Source organism: Acanthochromis polyacanthus, chromosome 11, assembly GCF_021347895.1.
Source record: "Acanthochromis polyacanthus isolate Apoly-LR-REF ecotype Palm Island chromosome 11, KAUST_Apoly_ChrSc, whole genome shotgun sequence".
Lineage (NCBI taxonomy): Eukaryota > Metazoa > Chordata > Actinopteri > Pomacentridae > Acanthochromis > Acanthochromis polyacanthus.
The window spans coordinates 38,307,952-38,322,483 of record NC_067123.1 but is presented as its reverse complement, the minus strand read 5'-3'; the positions used below and the strand labels follow the sequence as shown (position 1 = coordinate 38,322,483).

Sequence of the window (14,532 nt, the reverse complement as noted above, 5' to 3'; positions counted from 1 at the left end):
TTGTGGAACATGACACACAGTTCAAGGTGTTTACTTTGCCGCTCAATTTTTCACATCTCCGTCTCACCAAGGACCTGTTCTGACCCTGCAGTGGTGTGGCTCTGTCAGATCTCCTTCATGTGTCATCTCAAAGATTTTAGGGCTGCAACTAATGACGCGTCGACTAATCGTCTGAGCACGATACGTCATCAAAAGCGGAAGTGAGCGCGCAATGCAACAGAAATCAGCGTCCGACCGGAGCGCGGAACACGGACGGACGTCGGCGCTGCATCGTGCATGTATTATGTATGCACGATGCAGCGCGGATGTCCATGTTTCGATACAGCTGTATAGTAAACGCTGACATCCGTGTTTACGATAGATCGCGGATGTCCGTGCTGCATCGTGCGTACATAATACATGTACGATGCAGCGCCAACGTCCGTCCGTGTTCCGCGCTCCGGTCGGACGCTGATTTCTGTTGCATTGCGCGCTCACTTCCGCTTTTGATGACGTATCGTGCTCAGACGATTAGTCGATGCGTCATTAGTTGCAGCCCTAAAAGATTTTACTCTACTTTGCGTAGATTTGCATGTTATAGGGACACATTGGCATTTCCAGAGTTCCGACTTACGGCAAAAATCGACTTGCATCGATCGGTAAGAACGGAACTCCAACGCAAGTCTGTACACTGTACACTTACATTCACACCTACGGACAATTTAGAATCACCAATTAATCTCAGCATGCTTTGGACTATGAGAGGCAGCCGGACAACCCGGTGAGAGCTGACGGTGACGGAAAACATGCAAATTCCACAGAGAAAGATCCTAGGCTGGGATGTGAACCGGGGATCTTCCAGCTGTGCAGCGATGGCGCCAACAACCAAGATGCCGTGCAGCCCTCAGACTGAAAATATGTAATAAAAACAGAGCAGTCACAAATGTATAGTTTCACTTTTAACAGCCTCAGTAACACCCCCCAAGGTAATGGGCACTGCAGTTTTTTTTTTAGCAAACATTACTCAGGGGTAAACAGCGCATTTGTTGGAGACTATTTTCAGCTGCACATTAATACGCATTTTGTAAGGGAAAGAAAGTGTGCAAGAGGAAGGCAGCACATTGGAGACGGATTCAAAATAAACCACAGTGCTAATGTTCCTGGTAAAGCAGGAGCATGTCAGCTGGTGTTACAGTGTGGCTCACTGGCGATGACAGTTAGGGGCAAAAATTGAGCTAAGCTGCACAGAAAATAAGTTTGGCTTCACACACAGTACACGCTAGATGGATCAAGTTCATTTTTGGTGTTTTTATGGGATTTGTGGACAAAAAGAGTAAAGCATCGTTCTAAAACGATACTGCCATTGTGCTGCAGTGGATCTTTCTTTGGGATAGTCAGATCACTCCCATAAGGTTAGCAAAACAACTTAAAGAGCAACACAATGGTCCAAGGAAACAGTGTGAGAATTGATTTCAAGTGTGTGACGATACAAAGTGGGGCACTTTTAAAATGTCAAATCAAAAGATATATAGTAAATTGTTGTAGTGGCAATGGTGCGGAAACAGTCCTCTGCCAACAATGTTGAAAATAACAGCGTTGCAAGGACAACATGACCTCTGTAATTGCTCTGTAATTGCTGAGAGACAGGGTAAGATATACCTTAGGGCCAGGAGAATCACACCACAAATTACACCCACTGAAACAGCTCCAATCACACTCCTCATAACTACGCAGCTCAACACGTCCAAGACAAGGGCATCACAAAATACACCAGGCAAGTTTTAGACCTACTTTCAGCCAGTTCTCCTTTTATAGGGTATTTAGGTAAGTGTACATTTTCCACTGCAGTTTTTTTAAGGCCAGGTTTGGTGTTGGTTGAGTTCAGGTTAAATAAAGCTGTTGGAAATCGTCGGCCTGGCTGATCATAAAGCTTACTCTGATTGGGACATAAATGTTCGCATTTTTATGACAGGGAATAGAAGTTCGACTCAACAACCTTTCATTTTAATAAAGAGAAACGATGAACAGATAGAAGCCAATTATCCTACAGAGGAAGTTAGACATTACTCATAATGGCACCTCAGCTCCGATTCAGCAGAAGCTCTTCCATGTTCTCTGTTTGCAGATTGGTTTAGCTTGAGGGCAGTCTGTTGAGGACATTAAAATATTTAAAGTAATGTTCAACTAGAAAATGAAATGACTTAAGCGAAACTAAATTCAAGCAGAGAAGAGATTTGTATAGCTCATGGTAATCTACTTCAAACGAACCGTGTGTGAATTACTCTGCTGCTTTTCGTTGTTTTTTTTCTCACCCATATGTTTAAGAAATGCCGATACAAGCGTACGGACGAGGGATCGGAACAGGGTCTGCTTATTTGTATGCAGTAGACAATGCTTTGTGCAGCTCAGGAATCTTGTAAATGTCATGAAAATTAACTTGAGACTACACGCCTTCCAATTCCGATTACCAGTCTAATCATGAGTTTCAGCTTCCACCCTGTGGGCACGAGGTCTAACGCAAGTATCCATGTAGTGCAAGAGAACCAGCACATCCATTATTACAAGCTAGGCTTGTCATATGCAATTACCAGCAGCTGATAGTAATTGCTTCTGACGGATGAATGCTGATGGATGGGCTTTGGATTCCAATTCTATGGGCTTCTTGTGCCGTGGTGAAAACTACGTATATTCAAACATCAGCACGGAGCATGGCTACAGCTCCTGCAATGGACCATCTGCTTAATGCTGTAATGATAACAGCAACTGAAAGCGATGCACAGCATTAACATGCCTTGCTGTCTCAACCGTGTAGAGGAAATCCCCAATCAGCCTGGAAGACTGAGTTTACAGCACACACCCCAAAAAACAAAAACAAAACATACAACAAATGTTCAGGCTGTTCAGCATCTTAGCTGGGCTCGCAATTGGAAACATTTCACGTTTATGCAGCACTGAGGACTGAGATTATGTAGTCCTGATGCATCATTACCTTGTGCAATTACAGCTCAGAGAGTAACCCTGGCGTGACCATGATGAAGCTTGGAAGAGAGAAGAGAAAGCAGGTGGGGTTGTTAAAGAGGACACAGAGATGGATAGGCCAAAGCTATTTAACTCACACAGGCCTCGAGGTTCACAGGATGTAGGGCTGAGAAGATGAGATTGGGAGAAGAAATGCACAGAGCAGGGGAGACCGGGACACGCTGGAGAAATTGTGTGGAATCAACATGTCCTATTTCTCACAGAAAAGGTTTAATGTTTCACCACGATCTTTGCTGTTGGTAAGCAGAGAGGCCATGGCGGCCGAGAGGGAATCTGTCAAGTTAACAATTCACTATAGCTACTGGATTGTGACTTAAATCCATGCTGCCAGGTGGAGGCTTACAGGGCTCTATGGCATCCCTGAACTGCCTTGCCTAACCCCAGATAACCCCTGGAATACTTTTCCACGGTGCACGTAGCCAGGCTTGGGTGGGGATCACTTAGATACATTTACACAGTGTTTTCTTTCATACTCGTATCCAGCAAGCTTATGTTTGTTTTCATCTCTGAACGCAGGCGCTGACAGGAGCTCAATCAACCTGTCAGCTTTCTTGATGTGCAGGTCAGCTCCTCTGTATCTTTGAATCAATAACTGCTACCAGTTTAGAGTTAAAATTGCTCAGATTTTTGTCTAATACAAAAGTGATTCACATATTCAGCAGTCAGAATTAGTAGAACCTTTTGAGCATGTTTTGAGTCTGCCTTGGATTTTTCCCAGGTAGAAGAGCCTGGACTACTTCCATAGGTGGGTAAGAGGATTTCGGATGGCTCAACGACCTCAATTGGCTCTTTTTAACACAAAAAGCTTTAGGGTTTCTGAACTCCTCGTACTATCTCTGAGGTGAGCCCAGACACCCCATGTAGTACACTCGTTAAAGCAGCTCTAATCTGCTCTTTCAGTACCAGTTCACCCGTCAATCTCAGCCTCCATCTTAGCCTCACTAATGAACAGGAATCAAGGCAACTTGTGCTGCTTCAGATGGACCAGCAACTTGAAAAGGTGCAATCTGGAGGAGTAGCACTGCCTCAGACTTTAGCTGCTGACTCTCATCCAAACCACTTTCTGCTCTCATGCAGAGTGAGCTAGTTCACATCGGAGGTCAGCGTCTGATTAAACAAACAGCGCTTCATCTTCAGAAAAAAAAACAAAACAGTGCTGCAATCCTGAGATGGGCAAACTGGAAAGTATCTGCAGTGAAAATTAAAACAGACTTTGGCGGAAACCAACAGACAGGGTGACATCTGCGGAAACACTTGTTCGATGTGATCCATTAGTCAACTGACGGAGTATTAATCTTCAACTATTTTGATAATAAATCATCACAATGACAAGTTTCTGGGGGAAAACGCCAAATATTTCAATTATTCGTGTTTCTGAAAAGTAAAGATTTGCTGTCTTGCTTTGCTTTATATGAAATAAACTTGGCTTAACTCAAAGCAACCACTTTTTACTGCTTTCTAATGGTATACAGACTGAGTGAATAATGGATCAAGCAAGAGGTAATTGGTAGGTTAAATGAAAGTGTAAATGTTGAGCATTAATTGGAGATGCCTAGATAGGTGGAGAACATCTTGTGGGGCAATGCGAACCTGCTGTTTGGTATCTGTAGATAAATCATGGTGATTTTTTACTGTGCAACCATCGAATCCACACTAAGATAGGGGATCACCTGCTGGTTTGGGGCTCGAAAACACAGATTCATAACCTTGGTGAAGTCCGCAAGCAAGATCATGAGTACCAATGCTCCACTCATGCCATAAGACCTGTTTATACAGGCCACCATCAGGCAGGCAAACAACATCCTCTACGACTCATCACATGTCCTGTTCACACAGTATGAACTGTTGAACTCTGGCAGGAGGTACAGAGTCCCGCTGTGCAGGCTCAACAGTCTTAAAAACTCCTTCATTCCCATCTCAATCAAGCTCATCGATGAGCAGTTAGGTGCAGCTACTAAAGGGAGGTAGTCAGATGGATGGATGGATGGATGGATGGATGGTTGGCTGGTTGGTTGGTAGAGATGGATGGATGGATGGATGGATGGAGGATAGGTAGCTAGGTAGGTAGGTATGGATAGATGGATGATAGATGGATGGTTGGTAGCTAGGTAGGTAGGTATGGATAGATGGATGATAGATGGATGGTTGGTAGCTAGGTAGGGATGGATGGATGGATGGATGGATGGATGGATGGATGGATGGATGGATGGATGGATGATGGATGGATGGATAGATGATGGATAGATGATGGATGGATGGATGATAGATGGATGGTTGGTAGCTAGGTAGGGATGGATGGATGGATGGTTGGTTGGTTGGTTGGTAGAGATGGATGGATGGATGGATGGATGGATGGATGGATGGATGGATGGATGGATGGATGGATGGATGGATGGATGGTTGATAGTTAGCTAGGTATGTATGTATGTATGTATGTATGTAAGGATGTATGGATGGATGGAAGGTAGCTAGATAGGGATGGATGGATGGATGGATACGTGTGTATTCTGAAGCTGGTCCAAATAGCATTTTCTGGACCCAACTAATGACGAATATCCAAATATTCTGCTCGTCAGCCGGGGGTTATAAGTTGCTGTGCAGCAGTTATTACCTTTGTCTACAACAAATTCTCTCACAGGAGATAAAGTCAACCTTGACCTTTGCTTCAGAAATCATCCACAAAATCACATTAAAACAACACATTTTTCTACATACTTCTAGACAGACACTCAAGCCAAAAGGACCTTCATGTGCATCTTATTTAAGCTATTTAAACCTGTAATCCTCTAAAAGGTGCTTAAGAGGTGCTAAAATGTAAAAGATACAAAGAACAAACATGTAAGTCGCGGAGCTTGAGGAGTGACTTACTGTTCCTCCAACGATCCTGCCCAAAGGATACCAGGCCCGTTCATCGAACCAGTTGAGGAACTCGTAGAAGCCATTGGTGGTGAGATGATGTGTTGATCTGTAGTTGAACCTGAAGCAACACAAGTACAAAGAAAAGACTGTAAGACCAATACAACAACCCCACACACGCACAGAATGAACATCTATTTCCATTTGTAGGCCATCTATTGGCACATTTTATCGGTGTTGACAGAGAAAAAAACACTTAGCTCAAGGAAAGAATAGATTACTTTATTTAGAGATTTTCTGAAGGCGGTAAGAATGGGTAAGCTGCAGAGACTTTGCTTTGTTAGAATAGGGGAAGATAAAGCCACCATTCACTATTTGAGCGTTTGTGCTGATGCCAACAACTCTCAGGTCAGCCTTTGGTTACAAAAAAAAAAAGACGAGATGAAGTGCTTTCACAAACGCTGTGTTATTTTTCAGAGCAAATCAGTCCTATTGTACAGACAATTCCAACTGCAACTGTCGGCATGTGGTGAGGTGGCAAAGACGTAAAATGCAGCTGGTTCAGAAGAGAGAAATAACGTGGAAAGGGAACAAAAAACCCCTAAGAATAAATATAAGGAATATCAGTGCAAACAAGACTGGATTCTCACTGTAGCTGTGGAAAGCCGAGGGGGTTGGAACAGTGTCAAGCAGCAGAACGAAAGAGCTGACACTGTTCAGAAGACTGTTGCCAAAGAGAATGAAGCAAGTGTTCAGTAAATTTTCAGAGGCACCTTCTTCGCCAAATAACTAATTAATGTGAGCTGCTTTATTGTGCATTAAGGAGTTCATGCGTCATGCAAGACAATTCATGTAGAGAGAACTTCGAACGAGGCAGCTTATTGAGGGAAATGTACCTGTTCTGGCTTATGTTACTACAGAGGCCGTGTTAACCTCATCCGAGTGACTAATAAGCTCTGTCACACGCTGGAGAAAGTCTTCGATTCATATTGCATCATGAACAACAATATTGTCAGCCAAACAACACAAGCTAGGGTTACAGAGAGGAGACCGAGATGCTGCGAAACAATACAAAGCCATATCTGTGGTTGTATTTTAAGGAGATGAATTTCTGGCTTTATGTTCCAATTGCTTTCCTAAAAATCAAATATGTTCTAGTCGGCTGTTCCAGCAATAATAGCAGGCTCAGAGATGAACAAAATACTACAACAGACAATCATAAAAATATCATCATGCAGTGATAAAAGAACAGATGGGTCAGTATAAAATTGAGGGACTTTTAAAGTGCATGGGATATATCTGCATGCATTTTTATTAAAAGTTAAAAAAAAAAATCATGATCATGTCTTTACAAGTTCCATCATTATTTATTATGTAAACAATCACTTATTAGTAAAAAAAAAAATGACTGGATATCACTAAAATGTTAACTAAATAACCATTCCAATTTAACACCAACCACCTTCTAATGAGCTAAACAACAATACAATGAGCTGATTCAGAAATAGTTTGGATTGTGTTCCTTTAATTAAGTTGAGATAATCGTGACAGATCTTTCTTTTTTTGGCAATAAATCTAATTTTAGATGGAAAATAAATTGTTTGTGTCCAAGAAGTTCCCCGTTACATAAACACCTCTCCAGGAAGTGTGTTAATTCCAGATCACATGACCTGCTCCATGTGATGTCATTTCCTCCTGAAGAAAAGACTGGCTAGACTCCAAAACTTTGACTTATTTAATATAAAGTAGTCAACAGGTTTACTACAATATCTTTAGAAATAACTTTCAATTTTAATTTTACTCAATTGTATATATAATATTTAGAAGAATCTTTCTGTAAAAATGTCATGTGGTGTTTGTTTATCGGCGGCCATGTTGGTTTGTGGCCTGAAAACAGAAAAAATGTCAACCATGATATCTACCAACTATATTCCAAAAATTGTATATTGACCCAGATAATGAGGAAACTGAGAATTTTAAACATTTTTTCATGTCCCTGTATCTAAAATTAGGAGGGGAAAAAAACTCATTGTGTAACATGATTTATATCTGCACCACATTTTAAATCATTCGTTTAATCCTTCCTTGGTGTAACACAGCCTGCTTGGTAGAGGTAATTATGAGCTACAAATATGGCCAAACTAACAAACTTGAATATTTTTTGATCCATACTGAAATCACAATATTTTTATTAAACTTTCACATGTAGGCAACATTTCTATTACTGTACAAAATGGTGTATCAAAAAAAGACCGATTCACAGTGCACCTAGAAGCAAAATATATATTTCTATCACTTTTACCCAACATGAACTGCTTTTACTTTCCTACGTTGTGGTGCACTGTACAGTCCTGCTGGATAAGAACGGGGATTCAGTGAGGTCGGGTTAAGAAAGTTATTCTCCTTTGCCTTCAGGCATTCATCGTCTGGCAGTTTGTGGTGATTTCTTCAGGCAGTTGAACATGTTAGTTGTGTTGCTCTGCAGTGCGGAAACGGGTCCCGTGCACTCTCAGATGGTTTTGATCTTGCTTAACATCACTTGCCCTGAATTCAAAATGCTTCCAAACAACGACCGACGACCCGTTTCACCTTCTGTTCCGAACATTTGATTTTCGTTTTGCCTGTCTGCTCTCCGTTTAATATCGCTCCGGGAATGTTTTTGCAAAGGCTGGTGCAGCGGTGTGACGTTTTCCCTAAAAGTGAAGTCAAGACATCTCGTTCACTCGGCTGTTAGTTTAGCAAGAGCTTAACTTGATAGGTGGACGAGTTTTCTATGAGTAGCGAATCTATTTTTAATTTTTAATTGAATATCGCGGTCAGTCATGTTAATTTAGCCAAATTCATGACTAAGGTTAATATCTGATTAAATTTCCTGATGTAGTTTGTTAAGTGTGGTTTGAAAAGAAGGCTCGACACACAAATAAAACAAGTACAGCCTCAAAAAAAGCACAGGCAGCAGAGGTTTGTCAACTGCCACAAACTGAATCAACAGTATTTTCTTACTTCTATCTGCTCCACAGCTTGAGATTCAGCAGGCACTTATTTAGTTTATGGCGGTGTGTGTGTGTGTAGTGTGTGTGTGTGCAGGTGGAACAAGGTAAGACACACTACCGGTGCTGTCACAGAGCCACAGAGTGTGAGCTGCTGCTTACGCTCATGATCGGGACGGCGTGTTTAAAATTGCTGGCACGAGGCGAAGCTCATTAATCATCGCAAGGTGCCTGGTTTTCTGCCTCCTCCGCATCGCACCTGAAGCTGTAGCCCTCCTCCCTCACACGTTGCCTCCCATCTTGGCTCTTGTTTCCGGTCAGCCCATGGTGACAATGCATTAGTCATTTCGAGCCGAACACAATTTTTCCATCCCTACTTCTACGGCAGTTTTGAGACCTCATCTTAGCTTAATGGCACAATTTCAGCCATGACAATGCTCCAGAAGTGTTTTTAAAGCCGATATAGGGCAGTTAAGTTCAAAACATTTGATAGGTTGTACTGATAATTATATATACATTTAGTTATAGTATTGTACAGGAAGCTGTTTTTAGAGTTTATACTAACTTTAGTGTTAATCTGATTACCAACCTGTCTGTTTTGTCATCTTTTTGTTGTTGTTGTATGTAAGCTACTGAACACTAAAATTTCCCTTGGGATTAATAAAGTAAGTATTTATCTATAGTATATCTATTCAATTTTCAATTCAATTCAATTTCATTTACATAGCGCCAATTACAGTCGAATTGTGTCACAAAGCTTTACAGAACCCATATGCCTACCTATCTATAGTCTATCTATCCATCTATCTATAGTCTATCCATCTATAGTCTATCAATCCATCCATCTATAGTCTATCAATCCATCCATCTATAGTCTATCAATCCATCCATCCATCTATAGTCTATCAATCCATCCATCCATCTATAGTCTATCTATCCATCCATCCATCTATAGTCTATCTATCCATGTATCTATAGTATATCCATCCATCCATCTATAGTCTATCTATCCATGTATCTATAGTCTATCCATCAATAGTCTATCTATCCATCCATCTATAGTCTATCTATTCATGTATCTATAGTCTATCCATCCATGTATCTATAGTCTACCCATCCATCCATCCATCTATAGTCTACCCATCCATCCATCCATCTATAGTCTATCCATCCATCCATCCATCTATAGTCTATCCATCCATCCATCCATCTATAGTCTACCCATCCATCCATCCATCTATAGTCTATCCATCCATCCATCTATAGTCTATCCATCCATCCATCCATAGTCTATCCATCCATCCATCCATAGTCTATCCATCCATCCATCTATAGTCTATCTATCCATCCATCCATCTATAGTCTATCTATCCATCCATCCATCTATAGTCTATCTATCCATCCATCCATCTATAGTCTATCCATCTATCCATCCATCCATCCCTCCATCCATCCGTCCAATCAATAAATTCCCAGGAAATCTTTGGGATATTTTGATTTTCTAGTGACCAGAAACAAATTTTCACATTTACTGATTTTTCAATATTCTCCGTGATAACAGCTAGTCGGTGCATTTATTAATCAATGATAGTGACAGAATTAAAAATAAGATGTGCAGTAAGAAAAACAAGCCCCCACCCACAAAAAAACTAACAGCGATTGAGCCTCTTAAAGTGATCCTGAAAAGCTATTAAGAAGCTGACATGAGTGTTTCTCCTTGGGGCTCCTGAGGCAATCACATTACTCAACCGCCTGAGGCCTGAGGGTCTAAAATCCAGGCACAGAGTAGACTAGGACAAACAAACCATCCAGCTGCCACACAGGACTCATACAGAAAAGAATGTACGGCTGTTGAGCTACAATCTCAGGGTTTTTATTTTTCTCTGCTAGGAAAAATCCACCTTCCATTCTTCGGCTGTTATAGATTGTACTTAGTCCATCAAAATGTCCGTCCAGCAAATCTTATTTTATTGCACAGACCTGACAGTGGCCAACAAAATGCTGGAAAAAAAAAAGAAATCGATTTGTTGTCAAGTCAATATTTTTGTTCTTTCAATGTGCGGGTACTTCCTTACATACTGAGGCGTGCAAAAAACCATCCATGTTACAAAGTGCCGAGCTACAGGGGCAGCCAGGTGTGTGAGTTTAGCCACAGAGGGACTGTGAAGGTAGGTGGATTCGGCCAGCCACCTCCACCTCATTGTTCTGCAGCTGTCAAATCAGCCAGGCAGAAACAAAAGCAAATTCAAAGAAAGGATTCGAAAAGACAACTTTGCCGGCTGCCAAGGCATATCCACAAAACCCATTTTCCAATGATCTCATGGACAGCTGAACGGAGTGCTTTATCTCTGCCCTTGTCACTTTGATGGCGCGGATAATGTAGCTCTGCCAGGCGCATTAGCAATTTAATGCATAGCTGCCAATATGGTCTCAGGCCACAGAGCACATGATGACTTGCGGTGGCACTGCAGCACCTCTGACAGCGAGCGAAGTGAGCTTCAAGCCGAGCAAATCACCTCTAATGCCATTAAAAAAAAAAACACTTCTGGAGTGATATCCAAGAGGATGACAGAGGGGGAAAACGGTTCCTATATCAACTCCTCAGATAATATCTGAAAGCAAAAAAGGTTTTCTATCACTTGGGACCCCCCGCAGGAATCATAGTTCATTTTAATCAAGGTCCGTTTCACTGATTACCAGCTTCCTGTTGAGACCGAGCCATCACCATCAGCATGACTAAGTGGGCTCCATCGCTGCTTACAAGCCAGAAATGCCTCATTCACTATCGACTACATAATCAGATGCATCATTGCCTTTTCCCCACTGGTCCACGTTATGGTGAATGTCTAAATAGACTTCTGGTTCCAGGGTGTAATCACCACCTTGACTAATTAGCCACCTTTGTGCAAAGTCTGAATGAATAAACAGCAAATGAGAGAGTGCTGAGGGACCTTAAGGCAAGTGAGCACATGCAACATAAGCTTCAGATGATGAGACACCCATCATGAGGGCGGGCTTAAGCGTTGTCAGAAAGTCATGTTAATGTTGCCCTTTAAGGCAGCAGTCTCTGATATCTATACATGACATTTCCTTATAGCATCTGCCATGAAAGGAGATCTTGGTAGATTAAAGAAGAGACGCCGGTGTCCTGGACCATAACGTGTGATGCTAGCTAAACAGCATATTAGCTAATATGACAGCATGTGTACCAAGACACAATGGGTGGGAAAGCAAGAGGCGTGCAAACAATAACACTACATTAAAGCCACATCAGCCAGCTTGTTACAAGGCAATGGTCTTTTTGTAGAACTGGGGTCAAAGCATTCGTGTGGATGATACTTTGACTTGTACCATCTACCTAATAATAGTTTTAGACTCAGTATGTCTGCATGTATTGGCTTACAATATAAAATGAGAGCTGAGAAAAGTGAGGAGTGATTAAAAGAGCAGATTAAACTAAACTACCTGACAAACCAATACCAAATGCCACAAAACGCAGTCACTGTTAACCCGTTTGATGCCCAGTTCCCAGTTATTATTTTCCATTGGATCATTTTTGACTCATGTTGTGCATCAAAAGATTAAGGTTGTAGGACCAGTCCAAAAGAAAACTAGTAAGTTAGCAGATTTATTCAGCTGAAACAGAGTCTTAAAACACTACGCTTATATACAACTCCAACTCTGAATTTGCTACTCTGGTTAGATTTTGAATAAACAGGACTAAAACTATCTGCATCTTTCAGACATTTCTCTGTAAAACCCTCCCAACAGGAAGTCAAAACCCGAGATAGTTTTCAGCCGCTCTGCACACTTCCCGTAACTGCCACAAAGCTATAGATCGTAAATAAAGATAAACAAACGCTGGTTGCCCAACTTCGACAGACTATCGGCTAATCTGAAAATGATCAACACGGCCAAGTGCGTGTGAAGCTAAGGCAGGCCAAGGACTGTTCCAAGAGAGCACGCTGTTGAAGAAATTTCACTTTTAGCCCTTCGAATTTTGATGTAGTGGGGTGTTTATTGATATTCTGGCATATGGTGGGCTTAACAACACAGAGCATGAGTCTGTGAAGGTAAGCCTACCAAGAACATTTGGAAAGTACCAAGACAGCTGCAAGACAGCAAAGAACAAAAGGTGGACGAATCAAGAGGTCTGGCAGACAACAAAAGATAAGAAGGGAGTCTGACAGACAGTGACAAATAACAAAACATGAAAGAATGTGCAGGGTTCTCGCCAGTGCATTTCAGCGTAACGGGCCGTTACGCTGTCAGTTTAAAAGATTACGCTGTGATTAGGGCCGCTACGCTGCCTTTCAAGTTGTGGTATTGTGTTTTGAGCATAGTTGCTTGAGTAATATTTCCATATTTATGTGAGAAAACGTCTTTACTGGGGCAGTTGGCGCTGTGAAAGAGAGTTATTTTGACAGATAACGCCATGTGCGTTTGTTTTTATTGACTGGGTGCCTATCTAGGTTAATTTAGGTCTCCCCACCTCAGCCGTACTTTCCTGTCGATTGACCCGTTCCCGTCTAAAATTAAGAGTCGCTTCCAATCTCAGGGTTACAATTAGCATGTCTCGGTTGTTTCCGTGATGCCATGTATGGTGAATAGTGACCTAAATCACGAGCATTTGGAGCATCTGCGTGACGCTCATTGGCTGACATCTGGGCCGGCCGCTCGTGAGATTTAATGAAGGCTATTGCGCGTGCGCATAGTGTCGGGCCGTCCCGATCTGCCGTTACGCTTTTAAAAAATCCTGGTGAGAACCCTGATGTAGATAACTGTGGGAAATGGAATGAAGGCGTGACACTAGAAAGTATCTGTAGCAAAAGGTGTGCTATTTTCTTCATCAATGCACACGTCACTAAAGAGACCAGACCTTTAACTACACTTAACTTTAAGCCTTAATATATTTTAAATAGGAAGTTGTACAAACCATTACACCCCACACAGTCATCATGAAAGGTGGAATCAGCTACAGAGACCATCACCTTTTTTTGGACCAGCCTGTAAACATGTTTATTCCTACTGTAAAGTTAAGCATTTAACATGAACGTCTATAGGGATCGACTCGCTTCTGAGCCACTCTGAAGCGGCCATTTGAGGAATTGCAGTTCTTGGCAGTCGCTCAGTGGCCTCATATTTCATCCCTGGAGATTACCACTTGCCAAAAACTAATACCTCAATATGGGTGGGAAGGGTCACTCTAACAGGCTTGCTGGACAGCTGCCACAGCTTTAACAGCACTCAGCATCCAGCCGGCTCGCCATCACCTGACAAGATGAGGCATCGTGGCATCTGATCTAGAGGCGGCATATCTGTATTCAGAACATGTCTTTCAGTGTTTATATGGACAGATTTTAGTTTAAAACCATCAGAATGGGGACTTTTCTGTATCCTTGGAACATTGTGGCTGTTTGAGGGTTAATGTTTCATTTAAAAGTTAAGGATAGATGTGGGTCCAGGTGAAAATAAGCTCTGGGTGATAGAAAAGATAGGAAGGCATGTATTTCTGTGTGTGTGTTCCAATTTGTTCTCTGACCCAGCAAGGTAATTGCACTCTGTGGATGTGCGATGGCAATGCTGCGAACATGCGACAAGCCAAGACTTGGCAAATCAGAAATTAAATACAGCCTTTAATTAGTAGCCTTCCAGCGTTTGCAGCAGG

At 41.9% G+C, this 14,532-nt stretch overlaps 1 protein-coding gene across 1 annotated transcript in view; it reads right to left on the bottom strand.

Moving 5' to 3' along the window:
- LOC110961997 (STT3 oligosaccharyltransferase complex catalytic subunit B) overlaps positions 1-14,532 on the bottom strand; it is a 134,491-nt gene that overhangs the window by 81,066 nt on the left and 38,893 nt on the right. The window contains exon 2 of the mRNA XM_051955775.1: positions 5,887-5,995. Within this exon, the coding sequence (XP_051811735.1) occupies positions 5,887-5,995 (109 nt within the window). The remainder of the gene's footprint in view (positions 1-5,886; positions 5,996-14,532) is intronic.